General features: G+C 37.3%; 1 protein-coding gene across 1 annotated transcript in view; it reads right to left on the minus strand.

The window, feature by feature from the left end:
* Window positions 1-3087: 3087 nt before the first annotated feature.
* Window positions 3088-17491, minus strand: part of NAF1 (nuclear assembly factor 1 ribonucleoprotein) — a 53184-nt gene continuing 38780 nt past the window's right edge. Inside the window, exons 6-8 of the mRNA XM_008146682.3 lie at window positions 12929-12980; window positions 8295-8397; window positions 3088-3971 (exon numbers count right to left, since the gene is read on the minus strand). Of these exons, the coding sequence (XP_008144904.2) occupies window positions 3508-3971; window positions 8295-8397; window positions 12929-12980 (619 nt within the window). The 3' untranslated portion in view covers window positions 3088-3507. The remainder of the gene's footprint in view (window positions 3972-8294; window positions 8398-12928; window positions 12981-17491) is intronic.

Below are 17491 nucleotides of genomic sequence, written 5' to 3' on the forward strand. Positions count from 1 at the left end.
GTAGCTCAAAACAAATACTTTGGTTTGATAGATGGTATTAAGAAGATATTTCTCAACATTAATTTCAGGCACACTCTAATAATTGTTTCATTGGTTTTCTGGAACATAATAGCTACATAAATTTGGGATCAGACTAGGTCACACAATAAGAAGTAGAGAAAAGCTTTTAGAATATTGGCAATTTATCTGCAGAAAAGGACACAAATGTGTATTAAATCATAGTGTAGGTGCAACATTACCTGAAAATGATTTTTCATAAGTAATTTTCATCTTCCAGCTTGCATTCTATTAAAGTATCCTTTTTTATAGTTATACCTCAAAGCTTAACGTTGTATCAAATTTGCAGATATCAGAATGCAGATTTTATTAACGTGTATTTTGTAAGAGCACAAATTCACTCTATGAAGTGTTAATCTAGTTTTAAAAGATTCTAGTATTCAACAATATACTAATGTATTTCCCCTAGTACTTAATTATAGAAGTACAAAGCTATTTTGAATACCTTGAGCATGTCAAGAGTTCCTAAGTAAAAAATTTTCTCAAGCCTTTGCCAAACCAACCGGGGAAAGAGTGACAAGTAAACACATAAGGAATAACTTATCTTCCTCTTAAATTCCCAGAATTATGTCATCCAAAGGGTTGGGTTGCCTTTCCTGTAACCGAAAATAACTCAATGATGGGATACTGTGTAAAAGAACTAGTAGAAAGCAATAAAACCAGTAGCTCATATTATCCTAAAATTTATGTAAATTGATAAAATTGAATGCAAATGGCAACATTACTGCTGAAAGAGAATATATATAAATGACACATTATGCCTGAGATTCTATCTCTTCCCAAATCATTAGGACTGTTATCTTAAGAAATCTTGCCTTTAGCACCTGGGGATTTAAAATGCCACTTATTTGTTTTACATTACAGTAGACCAGAACTCAGATTCTACTCATCTCATATTCATCAAATGTCCTGAATTTTTTAATATACATAGTGTTCACCAACTCAAAGCAAGCAACCAAAAAAATAGCAAACAAGTAATAGGGGTAATGGGAGCAGGGTGGGCGGGGGGGGGGGGGTGGATGAAGTGGGAGAAAGGGGACATCTGTAATACTTTCAACAATAAATATAGATTGTAAAAAATAAGAAAAAAGTAGTGGGGGTAGAAGACGGGGAGTAACATATCAGAATGTGGGTGGGATGAGAAAGAGAAAATTTCTATACTCTTCTTTGCCCCCAAACAAGGAAGACCTCTGCACACAGGGCCCTGCCATCTCCCCTGTGTCCAGTTAGTATTGACAATTAAAGAAGAGATGGTTGCATTTGGTATCTACCCTACAACTTAACTCCACGGCTTTTAAGAAATGTTCTTTGGTAAGTTCTGAAAGTACACATTCTATTCGTTTCCACTGGACAGTCTCAATCTAGTTCTTTCAATACCTATTTCTAGTAAGTGGCAAGTATCCAGCTACTATGGACCTATCTTTTCTGTAAAATAGAAAACAGTGTTACTCAATTCAATAAAACAAGTATTAGATTAGGCAATAATTTTAATTTCACACATTTACAACTGCAGACATGCAAGGCTTTATCCACATTCAATCATGTGAATGTTAATCTATCATAGGAAAAGGCTAATATAAATAATTCTCTGAGGTAAGAAACTGAGTAGAATGTTGTATTTATCTTTATACCAACTAGCACTTTCAAAGATCTAGGGTCACACAATTTTAAAAGCAGCACTCTAAGATCAAGGTAGGGATATGAAAACAGTATTTCTCTTTTCCATAAGAGAGACAATGGTGTATTCCTCCTAATCTCCAAAGACAGACGTAGCTGACAAAATACCGCTCTGAGAACCAAGTGAGATGATACAGATAAAATTTAAGAAGCTATGGTTTTATTTCTCTCTTCTTCCCTATAACTCACTCATCCTCACCACTACTCCACATAGCACTCCCTGAAGTTCCAATCAATGGTCAAGAAACCGGAGTAGTATATTTATCCTGAAATCTATACAGACTAAGAATAAATCCTGAAGTTAATCACTCAAGGGGGGTACCTGTTAAATAGTTTACTAAGACTCATCTCAGATCTACTGGATTTGAATTTGGGATAAAGTCCAAGAATATGCATTTTTTATAAGCTATCCACAATTTAGGTGATAATTATAGGTGATTTCTAGGTACCCCAATGTTTCAAAAGCCCTGAATTAAGTATAAGGAAGAAGGCAAATTGAATCTAAGTGCTTAGGTAGCAACTTCATTGAATGCAGATATTAAATGGTATAATTCAGCTGTTTCTTTAGATATTAAATATCTACTGTCCAATATCATGATTAAAACAACTTGATTTATCATCCCTGGATTGTAACATTATTCTTCTCATACAAAAGGTTGTTTTTTGTTTTGTTTTGTTTTTTTAGTGCTTTCAGATGTAATTTCATTTAACTCTGACAATATCCTATCAATAAGAAAGACTGTGTCATAACCTATGAAGGTAACTCCTAAAGAGAACTACATTTCAAGAAAGAGTAATCAAGTATGACACATGATGAAGTCAGTGTGTACCAGAGCAAGAGCTTCTCAGCTTGTGAAGAACCCTGCAGAGACCCCTTGTCCCAGGGGGAGGTGAAAAGGTGTCTGGTGCAACCAGAGTCTACGGGCTTGTGTTGAAAATGGTTTCCAGATTACCCCGATGTGTATGCCAATATTATTTTCTAAGACTGTCAAGGAATTTGTGAAGCATCAACTTTGCACAAAGTGTTGATCTGAGAATGAATAAAACTAGGTTCAACTCCTTGCTACCTCACTGAGTTAAGATACTTAATCCTTTTGAACCCTTAGCTAGGCTCTTATTTATTAAACTAGAGGCCCAGTGCATGAAAATTCATGCACTGGGGGGGGGAGGGGGGGTGTCCCTCAGCCCAGCCTGCACCCTCTCACAATCTGGGACCCCTCGGGTAGGGTCCCTAGTCACAGCTTCATCAACATATAAGGCTTTCCTTCTCTGTATCCTTCACTTGTTTGTTTTCATCAGAACACTCAAAGTTACTGGTAATTTGCACTTATAATCAAAATAATTTCCAAAGTCTAAATTTATAAAAATAGTTTATTTTAAAGGCTTTCAATAAGACTTCAACATCATATTTTCAGATATACCAACAAGAAAATCAGTATGTTCAGTATATTTTCATCCATGATGAAAGTTGCTCCAGAATCTATTCTTAAACCCATATATATTGTTTTTTAGACAGGGATGGGAAAAGCATGGATTAAAAGTTTTAATTAAATATTACATATTGTAATTTTCCTTATAAATCAAAAGTGAAATTTTCATATGGATACAATTTCACAAAGGTTATAAATATTTATCAACTTACAACTAAAGGAAACATTCAGTTTTTCGCAATGTCTTAAAAATCTAGATCCATCATCTCTCTTAAAAAAAAAAAATCCCTTCCCATATAAAATAAAAAAACCTATACATTTCTCTGTTAATGCACATATTTACCTAATAGTAAGATCCAAAATGAGAATTACTATCTCCAGAAGAGGAGGACGGAGGCAAGGGTGGAGGGGGAGGAGGTGGAGGGATGGAGTATGGTATGGGAAATAATGGATGAGGTGGCATGTTAGGTGCAGGCCAACCCATGTTTACAAATGCAGGTGGTGGAGGTGGAGGTGGTGGTGGTAGTGGAGGAGGGAGTGAAAAATTATGCATGTCAAACACTGGAGGAGGAAAGGGATACTGTGGCATAAGATTATCTTGTCTCTGAGGTGGAAATCCTGAAGTCTCCTGAGGTACCATATGCTCTGAGTTATAAAACTGTGGAGGTGGGGGCCTGCCATGGCAAGGTCGAGGATATCTACCCTGGGAAAATCCTTGTGTGAATTCTCTGTTGCGATATCCTTGTGAATGCTCTGAAGCAGAGCTATGAGCATTCCAATTCTGATGTACTTCTGCAAAATCTTCACCTTTGAGCAGGGTAAAAAAAAAAAAAAAAGCATAAAAACAAAATTAATTTTAACACATAAAAAATACTGTTTAAAATTTCAATCAAGTCTTTTATTTAACTTCCAGTATATCTTATGGCAGTTAAAAATGCATGACTTAAAATGATCAATTTTAAAGCATCCAAATAGCCAGAAAATCAGAAAAGGGAAAACCTAGCAAGGTAAAAAAATTTTAGACAATGATCACTGGACTCTAACCAAACAGCAGAGAGAACTGGACTCTAACCAAACATCACCCACACTCTCAGAAGCTGACTGGGGAGCCTAGACTTCCCACTCACTGGACTCTAACCAAGTATCACCCACACTCTCAGAAGCTGAGTAGGGAGCCTAGACTTCCTCCCTTAATAGGTTTAGTGAGATGACCTCCCACCAGGTCATGTCAGAGCAGGTTGAACAAGGAGCCAGTTACAGGCCTCCTGCAGTGACCCTGGAGATCACATGGGGAACCCGGACCTATGCCTCCACTGCAACAACACAGACCTCCTCCACCTCCTGCACTGCCTGATGTCAGAAAAGCCCTACAGGAGAGGCAGGACTTTAATCACAACCCAGCGGTAGCGAGGCCATCCCCCATTGTTGTCAGGGGAACAGTAATGCTGTAGCCCTACCCCACCGGGCACAAGAGGAGGCCTACACTTGCCCAGTAGTAAAAGGCACCTCCTGGCCTCAGGTGTCAACAGAGACTGAGAAGAAAACCTAGACTTGTATCCCTATCTGGTAGGTAGAGTAATGTGACACCCTACTTCCTTTCCCTGCCAGAGCAGTTTTAAAACCAAGACTTTTAAAACAAAAGATTTAAGTAACATATAGACATACAGAGTCTTATAAAATAATACCCAAAATGTCCATGTTTCAATTAAAAATAACTCATCATATCAAGAGCCAAGAAGATTCTAAATTCAATGAAAAGGGAAAATTAATCAAGGCCAATACCATGACAAAATGTTAGAATTATCTGAGAAATATTTTAGAATAGTAAAAAAATGCTTCAATGAGAAATTATGAACATACTAAAACAAGTAGAAAAAAGCAAAAACAAAATACAAAGAAACAAATAGAAATGTTAGAAATGAAAACTTATTAATATAGTTAATATGTCAATTCTCTCCAAATTAATATACATACAGGTTTAATGTAATTCCTAACAAAATCCCAGCAAGACTTTTTGTCAATATAAAGATTATTCTACAATTTATATGAAAAGGCAAAGGAACTAGAATACCTAAAATAAATTTGCAAACTTTTAGAAAAGAAAATCGGAGAAAATCTTTGGAAATAGGTCTAGGCAAGAAATTCTCAGACTCCATAAAAGAAGAACTGATAAATTTGGTTCACCAAAATTAAAAACTTAGCTCTGCAAATGACCTTTTCAAGAGGATAAAAACACAGGCTAAAGACTGGAAGAAATATGTACAAACTCATAATTCAAGAGTTAAACAGAAATACAATTAGATAATGGTTAAAAGACATAAAAAAAACACATCATTGAAGAGATGGAAAAATGTTCAATATCATTAGCCATTAGGAAAATGCAAGTTAAAATCACAGATATCACTACCTACCTACATGAATGGCTAAAAGAAAAAACAGTGACAACACCAAATGTTGGTGAGGATGCAGAAAAACAGTCACTCACACACTGGTGATGGGAATGTAAAGTGGTACAGCCACACTGAAAAACAGTATGGCAAGTTCTTGAGAAACTACACATACAAACTTCATATTATCCAACAAATGCACTGTTAGACATTCAGCCCAAAGAAACGAAAATTTGTGTTTTCAAAAACCTGTGCACAAGTGTATAAAGCAACTTCATTAATATAACCCAAAGCTGTTAACAACCCAGATGTCCTTCAATGCATGAGTGGTTAAACAAGCTGTGGCATATTCACATGCCACTCTGGAATGAAAAGAAACAAACTTGACACATACAACAGTCTAGATCAAGCATGTCAAACTCTTATTTAAATGAGGCATGCGCTCCACTGGCTGGGAGTTTGACATGCTTGATCTATCTCCAGAATATTATGCTCCGTGACAAAGTCCAATTCTGAATGGTAACCTATTGTGTTACTTCATTTATATAAGCATTCTTTTTAAAAAATATATATATATTTTATTGATTTTTTTTTACAGAGAGGAAGAGAGAGGGATAGAGAGTTAGAAACATCGATGAGAGAGAAACATCGATCAGCTGCCTCCTGCACACTCCCTACTGGGGATGTGCCCGCAACCAAGGTACATGCCCCTTGACCGGAATTGAACCTGGGACCCTTGAGTCCGCAGGCTGACTGACGCTCTATCCACTGAGCCAAACCGGTTTCGGCTATATAAGCATTCTTGACATGACAAATTATATTATAGAAATACTAAGTGTACTGGTTAATAATGCGGACTTTGTAATCAAAGAAAACACGATAATTTCAAGAGAAACATCAAAAGTGCTTTATTCAAAGTAATGTCCATCGCTAGCTACACATTTCTCCATCTTTCAGGTAATTTATGGATACCGTCCCAATAGAACTTTTCTTGTTTTGAGGCAAACCATTAAGAGACCCAATTTTCCACTTCTTCGTACGTTTTGAAGTGCTGCTCAAAAAGTGCGTGTGCCATCCATCAGAACAAGTGGTAATCTGAAGGAGCAAGGTCTGGTGAATATGGCGGGTTGGTTAATACTTCCCAGGCAAGATCTTTTAACATGTCTTTAACTGGTTTTGAAGTGTGTGTTATCATGAAGCAAAATTACTTTGCAATGTCTTCTGGCACATTCTGGTCATTTTATGATCAAAGCGTGGTTCAAATTGATTATTTCTTGTCAGTAGCGATCAGTATTAAAGGTTTCACCTGGCTTTAGAAGTTCATAATACACCACACCTTCCTGATCCCACCAAATGCAGAGCATTGTCTTCTTTCCAAAGCGATTAGGCCTTGCAGTCGATGTTGATAGCTGACCTGGATCAACCCATGATTTTGTGAGTTTGGGATTCTCAAAATAAATCCACTTTTCATCACCAGTCACAAAAAAGACTTTCTTTTGTGCCGTTGAAGCAACATTTTACTGATGACTTTTCGGTTTTCCATTTGTCTTTCGTTCAGTTGATGTGGCACCCATTTTCCTTCCTTTAAAATCTTTCCCATTGCTTGTAAATGATTGGAAATGGTTTGGTGAGCAACGTTTAATCTTTCTGAAAGTTGTTTTTGAGTTTGACAAGCATCTTCATCCAATAATGCTTGTAATTGTTGGTCTTCAAACTTTTTTGGTTGACCTGGACGTTATTTGTCTTTCACATCGAAATCATCACTTTTAAAGCGATTAAACCAGCATTCACAAGTATCTTGAGATGGAGCATGTTCACCATAAGCTTCCCGAAGTATACGATAACTTTCAGTAGCACTTTTCTTCAAAATAAAGTAATGAATTAAAACTTCCTGCAAATGCTCTTTTTTTTTGGGCACGAAATTCGACATTTTTAAGTGTAAAAATATCTATGATGTTAACACCTTCAGAAAATTTGACATATGACATTTTGAAGCTTGCTGTCGATACAACAAAATAGCAAACATATCAAATCGCATATATATCAACATATGTGTAACTCTATCTATTGAAAAAAATCCGCATTATTAACCGGTACACCTGGTAGAGAATAGATTACTGGTTGCCAGGAGTTGAGGAGGAGGTGGGAGGGAGGAAAGTGTGAGTGACTATATAAAAAGGCAACATGAGGGATCTTTTCCTGTTTTGGAAATGTTCTGAATCTTGATTATATCATTGTCAATATCTTGGTTGCGATCTTTTACTTTATAGTTTTGCAAGATATTACTATTGAAGGAAATGGGGCAATGGGCATATAAGATCTCTTTATTATTTCTTACAATTCCATTTCAATCTATAAAAAGTTTAGTTTAAAAAAATAGAAAATAGAAAAGGTGTAATAAAATGAAATGAATGTTAAAAATAAAGTATCTTGAGTAAGATATTAGGTATCATATCATTTAATTCTAAAAATGGAAGCCACTAGTTTTTTTAAGAAAAAGTGCTAATGAGTACAAATAACTCTAACAAGATTTAGTTTGTCATTTCCCCCCAGGAGTCATTTTTACATCCTCAAGTTTGAAAAACCACCACTGAACATTCCTTGCTTTAAAATGCCTCCAATGCTAGTTGGATGGCAGGAGATAAAAAATAAAACCCGGATATTTTTTTCAGTTTTATTACTAATGAACATATAAATGTAAGTAAAGATTTTTTAAAAATTGCTATATGTTGTATTTACTCACCTGACTCATTAAATTGAGATTTAAATTTTTTCCGGCCTTGAATGCGATTTTTTTTTCTGTGTTTGGCTTCTTTTTCCTTTTCATCATCACTGAAATCTAAGGCCTGACAGAGAAAAATATATAGATTTACACCACATGAATTTACCAATTCAATAGTACAAACTTAGAGATGAGAAGAATAAGCCTATTATTTAACACTGTCACTAAAAGATACTCTTTTGATACTTAGTAGTTGCAGCAATATCTGAATAAATTACACATCATAGAAAAATAAAGTCTTTTTTTTTAATAACTGTCTAAAGCTCTTAATAGACACAGGCCAGTGAGCAGATGAGTACTCAAGGCTTTTTGGTATTTTAATTCCTAGGAAGTTTCTGATAGGTAATTTTAAGATGCCGATTTTACCAACCTAGAGATACGGCTACTTCCTAGCTAGAAGTTTGACTTCCAGTTTAGAGTCAAGATTCATCATAGTACCAACTGCCAAAAATGCTAAAGAAAGGATTAGTTAGGAATATGCAAATGACAAAGTATCAGATCTAATATAAATATAGGAGAATGGGCCCTGGCTCAGTTGGCTGAGAGTTGTCCTATGCACCAAAAGCTCACTGGTTGGATTCGTGGTCAGGGCACATATCCAGGTTGCAGGTTCGATCCCCAGTAGGATGCCTGCAGGAGGCAACTGATCGATGCTTCTCTCTCACATTGATGGTTCTCTCTTGTTCTCTCTCTCTCTCTCTCTCTCTCTCTCTCTCTCTCTCTCTCTCTCTCCTTTCCTGTCTCTCTAAAATAAATAAAAACATGTTTTAAAAAATAGGGAATGTTATACTTTTTATTCAAAATTTTACACATACCCAGTATAAACCAAGCACTGTTCTAAACATCATACAGTTATTCATTTTTTACTAATATAATGTCAGGGATAGTAAAGATTATAAATAAACAAGGCAAAATAAGGGTGGAGAAAATCTCGAGGGATGTTATTTAGAGAGGATTTCAGAAAAAGGCTTTGATAAGCAGATACATGATGCAACTTCCAAGAGGAAATCATTTTAGATTATAAGAGAGCAAGTAATAAGTAACTAAGAATTGAGATTCACTGTTATAACCCACCAAAAAAACAAAACTTAGAAACTTTATATATTATGACTTCTATGCTTTCTTAGAGTTCAGGCATTTATTATTCTATTAATATCAGAAAACATATTATGTTTGTTAGAAAACATAAAAGCAGGCTCACTGTGTATGCATGTATGTACATTTAAAAGGAAGAAATATAATGTATAGGATTTTCAGTTCAGTCTTGCTGAAATATATTCTAGATCAAATCTTCCAGAAACCAAGAGTCCACAACCTCAGAATCCATGATCAAATTCGGAAAAACAATGGATATTAGCACCTTCACATACCTTTACTGATCTTAATGTGATAAGATTTTTAAGCTCATGTGAAATCTGATATCTGCCAGGCAGTAGAAAGCATTGAAATCAGATGGAAAACATTTCTTTCTCTGAAATTGTACAGTCAAATGTGAAGGCAGACACATAAACCAATGAGCAAGTGCTATGCTTTATTTAGTGTTATGGCAATATGAGGCTGAAGGAAAAGAAAAAGGGCAAGGAAGATTTCTTGGTATGGGTAACACAAGATAAATCTCTAATGATGAGTTAACAGTGAAAATAAGGGAAAGGAATTTCCAAGGACTGAGAATATGTGTAAGAGGCTCAGTAAATTCAAGAAATGAGAATGGTTCTGTAAGACAAACTGAAAGCTTCTTCAAGAGAAAAATCAGACACTGAAATTAGAAACAAAAAAAAACTTATTGTGCTATTTTAAATAACTTAAAAGCAGGAGGGAGATATTAAAGGATTTTAATTAGTAATAGGCTATTTTAGAAAGATAATTTTGCCAATATTTTACTATCACCTCCCTACAATCAGGTAAAACTTCACATTTTCCTTAAACCCAAATTAATTTAAATTTGCATTTATTAAACACATTCATTTATAAGTATTTATATATTAGAAATGAATATGAAGATGATTAACCTTTTGCACTCGCTTGCTTTTTTCTCGATTCCTTTATTCTAATGTTAACTGTGTCGAGTCACACTCGACATCCGAGTGCAAAAGGTTAAGATGCATTCTCTAAACATTTTAGCTTCTTTATGCAAGCCTAACATTTTCTATTTGCACAGCATGATTTTTTAAAAAAAGTTTAAAACCCAGATATTCAAAATTTTAACCTATCCTACATAATAGAGTAATATGCAAATCGACCATACCTTCGCTACACCCACAAGCCACGCCCCCAGCCACGCCCACCAGGAAACCGTTGCAGGGACCTTGGGCACCAGTGGGGAGCCTACACGGATCGCAGGCAACGACCAGGGGGTCGGCTCCTAAGATCCGTAGCAGGGACGCTGGGTGCGGCCGAGCCCAAGGCCGAGAAAGCCTCCGCCCGAGGCTTTCCCGGCCTTGGGCACCAGTGGGGAGCCTGCACGGATCGCAGGCAATGACCAGGGGGTCAGCTCCTACGATCCTTAGCAGGGACACTGGGGTGCAGCAGAGCCCAAGGCCGCCGCCTGGGGCCAAGCCCCGACCCTGAAAGAAGGCAGAAGGCAGTGGCCACAGCCAAGGCCTGGGTCCCCGGTGCCGGCAGAAAACTGGTGCAGGCAGCCAGGTGAATGAAGGTCTATTGCACGAATCTTCATGCAAATGGGCTGCTAGTATTTAACATCAAGCCATATTCTAAACTATAAAATGTCAACATAATAAAATAAACTTTAGAATTTCAGAGTTTTCCATATTATAAAAATAATGAAGTCAACTATTTAGAAAAAAAACTGCATGAAGTATGCTCAGATTTAATTTCATAATTAACCTAATCAAACAATTTTATAAACCGTGAGCATTACCATAATTAGCAACTTTAATGCTTAAGTCTGAAACAACAGGGATGTATAAGAATATATACACTTCTCAAGAAACACCTTTTAAGACTTTTGTGAAGTCTTGAATACTTTAAACATGTAATCCTTTCTAATAAAAGAGAAACATGCAAATTGACCGTACCTTTGCTACACCCACAAGCCACGCCCACCAGCCAATCAGGGAAAGTATGCAAACCAACCCAACCAAGATGGTGGTTAATTTGCATATCCAGGCCAGAGCAAAGACTGAAGACAGCGTAGAAAGAAGCCAAGCACTGCAGAAGGGAGCGAAGCTGCAGAGAAGCAAGCAGGCGGGGCTGTGGAGAAGGAAGGGAAGCAGGCGGGCCGGGGGAGAAGGGAGGGAAGCAGGTGGGGCGGCGACCGCAGCAGGAAGCCCTATTGCAGGAATCTTCCTGCAATGGGCCTCTAGTTTCAATAATAAAATGCCCTATACATAATTAAGAACATTAAGTGATTCTTCAGGGCCTTAATGGAAATCACATGTACATACAACATAAACTAGAAAATAAAACCCCATGGTAATTTGGATACTAAACGAAGATTACTCACTTGTCAAATGACTCATGGTGGTAAAGTGACCCTCTGAGTGAGCATTGCCTAATTCATGTCTCAGCAAAATTAGACATTAACCATTAACATAGACCATGAATCTTCAACATTGAGGATATGTAAAATAAACAAGGTTAAATCTACAAATACCTAGAATTTATAATACTGAGAAAATTCATGAGTACTGAGCACATAAAAAGACTCTCAATAATAATAATAATTTTATACTATATAAATTCAGACTATTTTCACGAAATGTATACATGCATTGCTGTAATTTCTGTATTTTAATAACTTAAAAATATGCTTAAACATCTCCATGGAAAGTGAAATCAAATTAATTCTACAGATTATCACTGACGCTATTTCACATCTCTAGAAAGACTAATATCAAGCTACTTTGGAACATAAAACTAGTCTGGTTGGCACAGACTCAAAAAATAAAATAAAAAACTCTTTTTAAAAAGAAATTTATTTTTACTGATTTCAGAGAGAGGAAGGGAGAGGAATAGAGATATTTCAGAGACAGAAATATTAATGACTAGAGAGAAAATTATTGATCAGCTGCCTCCTCCACACCACCTACTGGGGATCGAGCTGGCACTGGGGCAAGTGCTCTAACCGGGAATCAAACCATGACCTCCTGGTTCGCAGGTTGATGCTTAACTACTGAGCAACACCAGCCAGGCAAAAAATTCTTTTAAAGCAAGTAACTATATTGTAAAAATGGAGGGGTAGGTAGATTCTAATAATTTTGTACCTCCAAAAGAAAGGCAGCTTATTATACACGCCTTTAATAAATATTTTCATGTCTCACATGGCAAAATCAGTAAATTGAAGAATAAAATTTTTAAAAATGGCAATTGTGCCTTTACCAGGTATTAAACTGATTAAAGACAGAAGATTATAAATGAAATGATATGCTAATAATTATTAAAAGGTGACTGAAAGTATCTTTTAAATGATCAATAAAAAATTCTTATTGAAAGGCACACAGCAGTCATATGGGAGACAGGAGAATGCATAGGCTCACAGAAGGCATATAAAGAGCATTAAGGTCAAGAATGATGAATTTGTAAGATTAAGTCCTGCCTTACTTTCTAAAATATTGTGCAAAAAGACTTATCCTTACATCTGGTGGTGGTTCTTGATCATTTTCCCATGATGCATCCGATCCCTTCTCCCTAGGAAGAGAAAACAAAAAGTAAAAGAAGTACTTGCTGATACTGTTAAGCACATATAATTTTACAGTATTAAAAATAATAAAAGTATCCCCTGGCAGGCGTGGCTCTGGGTCAATTGTTAGAGCATCAGCCTATGCACCGAAGGGAGCATCTACCTACCCCTCCATTTTTACAATATAATTACTTGCTTTAAAATTGAATTAGATTCAATTCCCAGTCTAATGGGCTGCAGGTTTGAAACCTGTCCTGGTCCGGGCGCATGCAGGAAGCAACCAATCGATTTGGATTTGTCTCTCTCTCACATTGATGTTTTTCTTTTCTCCCCCTCCCTTCCACCACTCTCTCTAAAAATCAATGGAGAAAATAACCTCAGGTGAGGCTTAACCAAAATAATAATGATAATGATAAAAGTAGAAGACATGAGCTCAACTCTTAATTTTGCAACATATATGAAAATAAAAGCTAAAAATAAAAAAAAACGTTTTTATGTCCTTTACCTTGTTTCTGAAGATGTGGGTAGCTCATAAGAAAAACACATCATTTGGACATTTTAGGATTGGGGGTGGGGAGGTCAGAATAAGAAGTGAAGGCTGTGGTATGCAGAGAAAAGTGCTTTTGCAGTTCTCAAGCATCTCCAGATGCTATGACTTTGATTAATGCTTTCATGATACCTGAGCTCAGTTGATAAAAACTCACTTCAATAAATGCTTATTCTATACAAACTATAGGTGATACACTGTTCCAGGTGCTAAGGACAGAAAAACAAATATGAGGCATTTCCTTGTCTTAAGATTTATGAATTTAATGGCAGTGATAACATGAAATTCCTTTTCCTCAATTTACCTGAGGAATATCAATACTCCATGAGTAACCAATGTTTATTCAAACAGTGATTGTCAAAGCAGAGAGGGTAAAGGCTTTCTAGTTTGGGGAGGAGGAGGAGGAGTTTTGAAGATTCTGAAGGACAGTATAATCACAAGCATTAATTACTTTTAGTGGAAAGTTTTACACTCCATGACCAACAAAAGTATATATATTTTTACTCATATACACACTATGAGTATAATTATAATTTAAGAAAGCTCATTTTAAATCTTAGTAATCTTTTTCATTTAATAGTTTGACAGTATCTTATTATTTGATTATATTAAAATACTAGAGGCCTGATGCACAAAATTCGTGCATGGGTAAAGGGTAAGGTCCCTAGGCCTGGCCGGTGATCAGGGCCCATCTGCGGGGTGACTGGAGGGGCGATGGGGGTGGGGGCTGGAACCGCCTTGGCTAGCCTGGGGCCTGGGGGCAGCTCTTGCATTGAGTGTCTGCCCAATAGTGATCAGTGAGCATCATAGCGACAGGTCATTCTGCCGTTTGGTCGATTTGCATAGTAGGTTTTTATTATATAGGGCTAGAGGCCCAGTGCACTGGTAGGATTGCTAATGGCTGGTGGCAGCCAGCCGGGTACTCCCTCCCTTCTCTTGGTGCCTGCTGGCCAGGGCCTCCCTCTTTTCTACCCTGGCCGACTGCTGCTGGCCAGAGCTTCCCTCCCTTCTTCTGGCCACCTGCTGCCAGCCAGGGCCTCCCTCCCTTCCCCTGGCTGGCCCTGCCCCCTAGTCGAACTCACTGAAGAACTCTTAGTCGAGGGGACAATTTGCATACTCTACTTTTATTATATAGGATTACAAAGTATTAGTCCCTCTCTGCTTTAAACTACACCTCAAAAATAAATGGAGTTCTTAAGAATTAATTCATTAAAATAATTCATTAATCTTAAATCCATAAAAATCAATTGACAGATGTTAATCTGGCACGATATGGAAATGAACATGTTTGTTCTGAAATTTTGATTCAGAACTTTGACATTATACATGAGGCATTAACTGATTTTTCCACCACTTAAAATAATTATCATCGTACACCTATACATTTAATATAGCTCTAATACTCCTTTTTTCCATATATGCCATCTCATGGCCTGCAGTGCTTTTAGTTTGGACTTTAATGACACTAATGGGAAAGTGCCACAAATAGTGCATTTAGTTTTGAAAATCAAAATCTACTAAAGAAAATATTAAGCAACATTTTAAAAACCACTTTTCACAGAAAGTTCATGCGTAGGTAGCTAAGATTTAAAGAGCCTTCCCTGAGGCAAGTTAAAGTTAGCTGGAGCGGAGCTGACCCTCTCTATCTACCTCAAAGGCAAAGTATTCCACTGAGTTCCTATGACAGATCCCAAAATGCAATCTTGAACAGAACAGGCTCTGATCTCTTCTGAGGTCAAAGTGGTGCCTCTGCAGAGTAGGCCTAATTCTCCAACTCTTTAGTTTATTATTTCTTTCCAGGACAAAATTCTTGTTCTTACAAATAAAGAACAAAGACTGCTCCTATTACTTAAAATCTATTTAATAAATATTTCAGATTTTTTTTTTTAGGTTTATCTGTTTTAAGCTAAAGAATTTTATATGGCAAAAGAAAAATATATGGCATATCCACAGCAACACCCTAATATTCAAAGCAGAATGAAATGCTAATTATTTAAGGCATGATTTTAAAATATATTACATAATCTTTACGACTTTGCTATCTATTTAATTCACCTGTCTTATCAGCAGTCATTTACAAAAATTAACTTTACATAGCCTAAAGAATAAGATAGGTTTTATAAAATGGTCCTTTAGATAATTATGTGGATTCTTAAACATCAGCTGAATTAATTATCAGGAACAAAATTTTCATTTCTGAAATAATGAATGAAATTCAGAGACTTGATTTAATATGGAAGTAGTACAGAGACTTTCTTATGCCTAGTACTTTTGTCATAGCACTAATACTATTCACTGCTTGAAGTTGCCTTTCTATTTCTTGCAAAAACCATATCCCTAATGTTTCACCTATGAAAGATACTTGTGTGTCAAACTGAGTGCAGTCTTTTTGGATTAAAGATCCCCATTCCCCCTCCCAATGTTCTGTGGCCTTTTCTTTCACTTCTAATTTGACAGCATTTTTAGTAGATCATATTCATTACAGCTTTATGAAGCATTCAACTAATTTTTATAGAAAAAGCTATTCTACTTGAACTATATGCCATTAGTTTATATAAAAATTAAATTACATAATAAGTTTGAATGATATAAGCAGCTTTACAGCTAACACTTGGCAACACAATTAACACAAGAAAAGTACACAACCAGCAGGAGCATAAATATGCAGAAATACTACTAACCACATACTATAGGCATCATTTAGCATAAGTTACAGACAAAATGGGAATAATAAATTATTACTTAAGTAAATTCTGTTTATCAGCACTTGACACACAACTTTCCAGGGACACATTTTAGTTGTCTCTTCTATAAGTTTACAATTTACAAGCAACCTGAAATCTCCTTATTTTCTTTTTTTCCTTGAGAATTACAAAGTTTCTTAAAAATTACAAAATAAATGTAGAATTTAATCCAATGAAAATTTTATTTAAAATGGGAAAGAATTTTTTAAAAAGTAGCATCCTCTCTAATAAAATGGTAATATGCAAATTAACCATCACTCTGCTACATAAGCCACGCCCACCAGCCAAGCCACGCCCACCAGCCAATCAGGGCGAGTATGCAAATTAACCCCATCCAAGATGGCTACAGCCACAGAGAGCAAGGTTTCCCAGGTAACAGAGGAAGCCAAGCTTTCCCATAGCCGTTGCAGGCCTAAGCCTCCACTCAAGCTACAAAGTTTCAATTATAGAAGGTAAACGAATTCAAACAAAGGGCGGCAGAATGGAGCTTGAGAGAGCAGGCCAGGGTTTCCGCCGGCAACAGGGGAAGCAAAGCTTTCCGCACAACCTGGCCGGGCTCACCCGCTTAAGGCTACAAAGTTTCAATTGTAGAAGTGAATTAACTGCCACAGAAATGGCTGCCGGTGGAGCATGCAGGAGGCTTGGCTCTGCTCCAGGCTACAAAGTTTCAATTGTAGAAGGAAAATAAATTCCAGATACCAGGGCCTCCCCTTGGGTTGCCAGAGGGCGTGGCCGGCCTGCAAACCACCACAGGCCCCTCGCTCAGGCCGCCCCACGCCCCAAGGGAACCCCACCCTGATCAGGGACACCCTTCAGGGCAAACCAGCTGGCCCCCACCCCTGTACCAGGCCTCTATCCTATCTAATAAAAGAGTAATATGCAGATTGATCATTACTGCAACACACAATATAGCTGCCCCCATGTGGTCAAAGATCCTGCCCCCATGTGGACACAAGATGGCCACTACAAGATAGCCAGCAGGAGAGGGCAGTTGGGAGGCACCCGGCCTGCAAGGGAGGGCAGTTGTGAGGGACCAGGCCTGCAAGGGAGGGCAGTTGAGAGGGACCAGGCTTGCAAGGGAGGGCAGTTGGAGGTGATCAACCCTGCAGGAGAGGGCAGTTAGGGGTGACCAGGCTGGCAGAGGAGGGAAAGTTGGGGGCAAACAGGCTGGCAGGGGAGCAGTTAAGCATCAACCAGGCTGGCAGCAGAGTGGTTAGGGGGTGATCAG

The sequence above is a fragment of the Eptesicus fuscus genome, chromosome 6 (assembly GCF_027574615.1).
Source record: "Eptesicus fuscus isolate TK198812 chromosome 6, DD_ASM_mEF_20220401, whole genome shotgun sequence".
Lineage (NCBI taxonomy): Eukaryota > Metazoa > Chordata > Mammalia > Chiroptera > Vespertilionidae > Eptesicus > Eptesicus fuscus.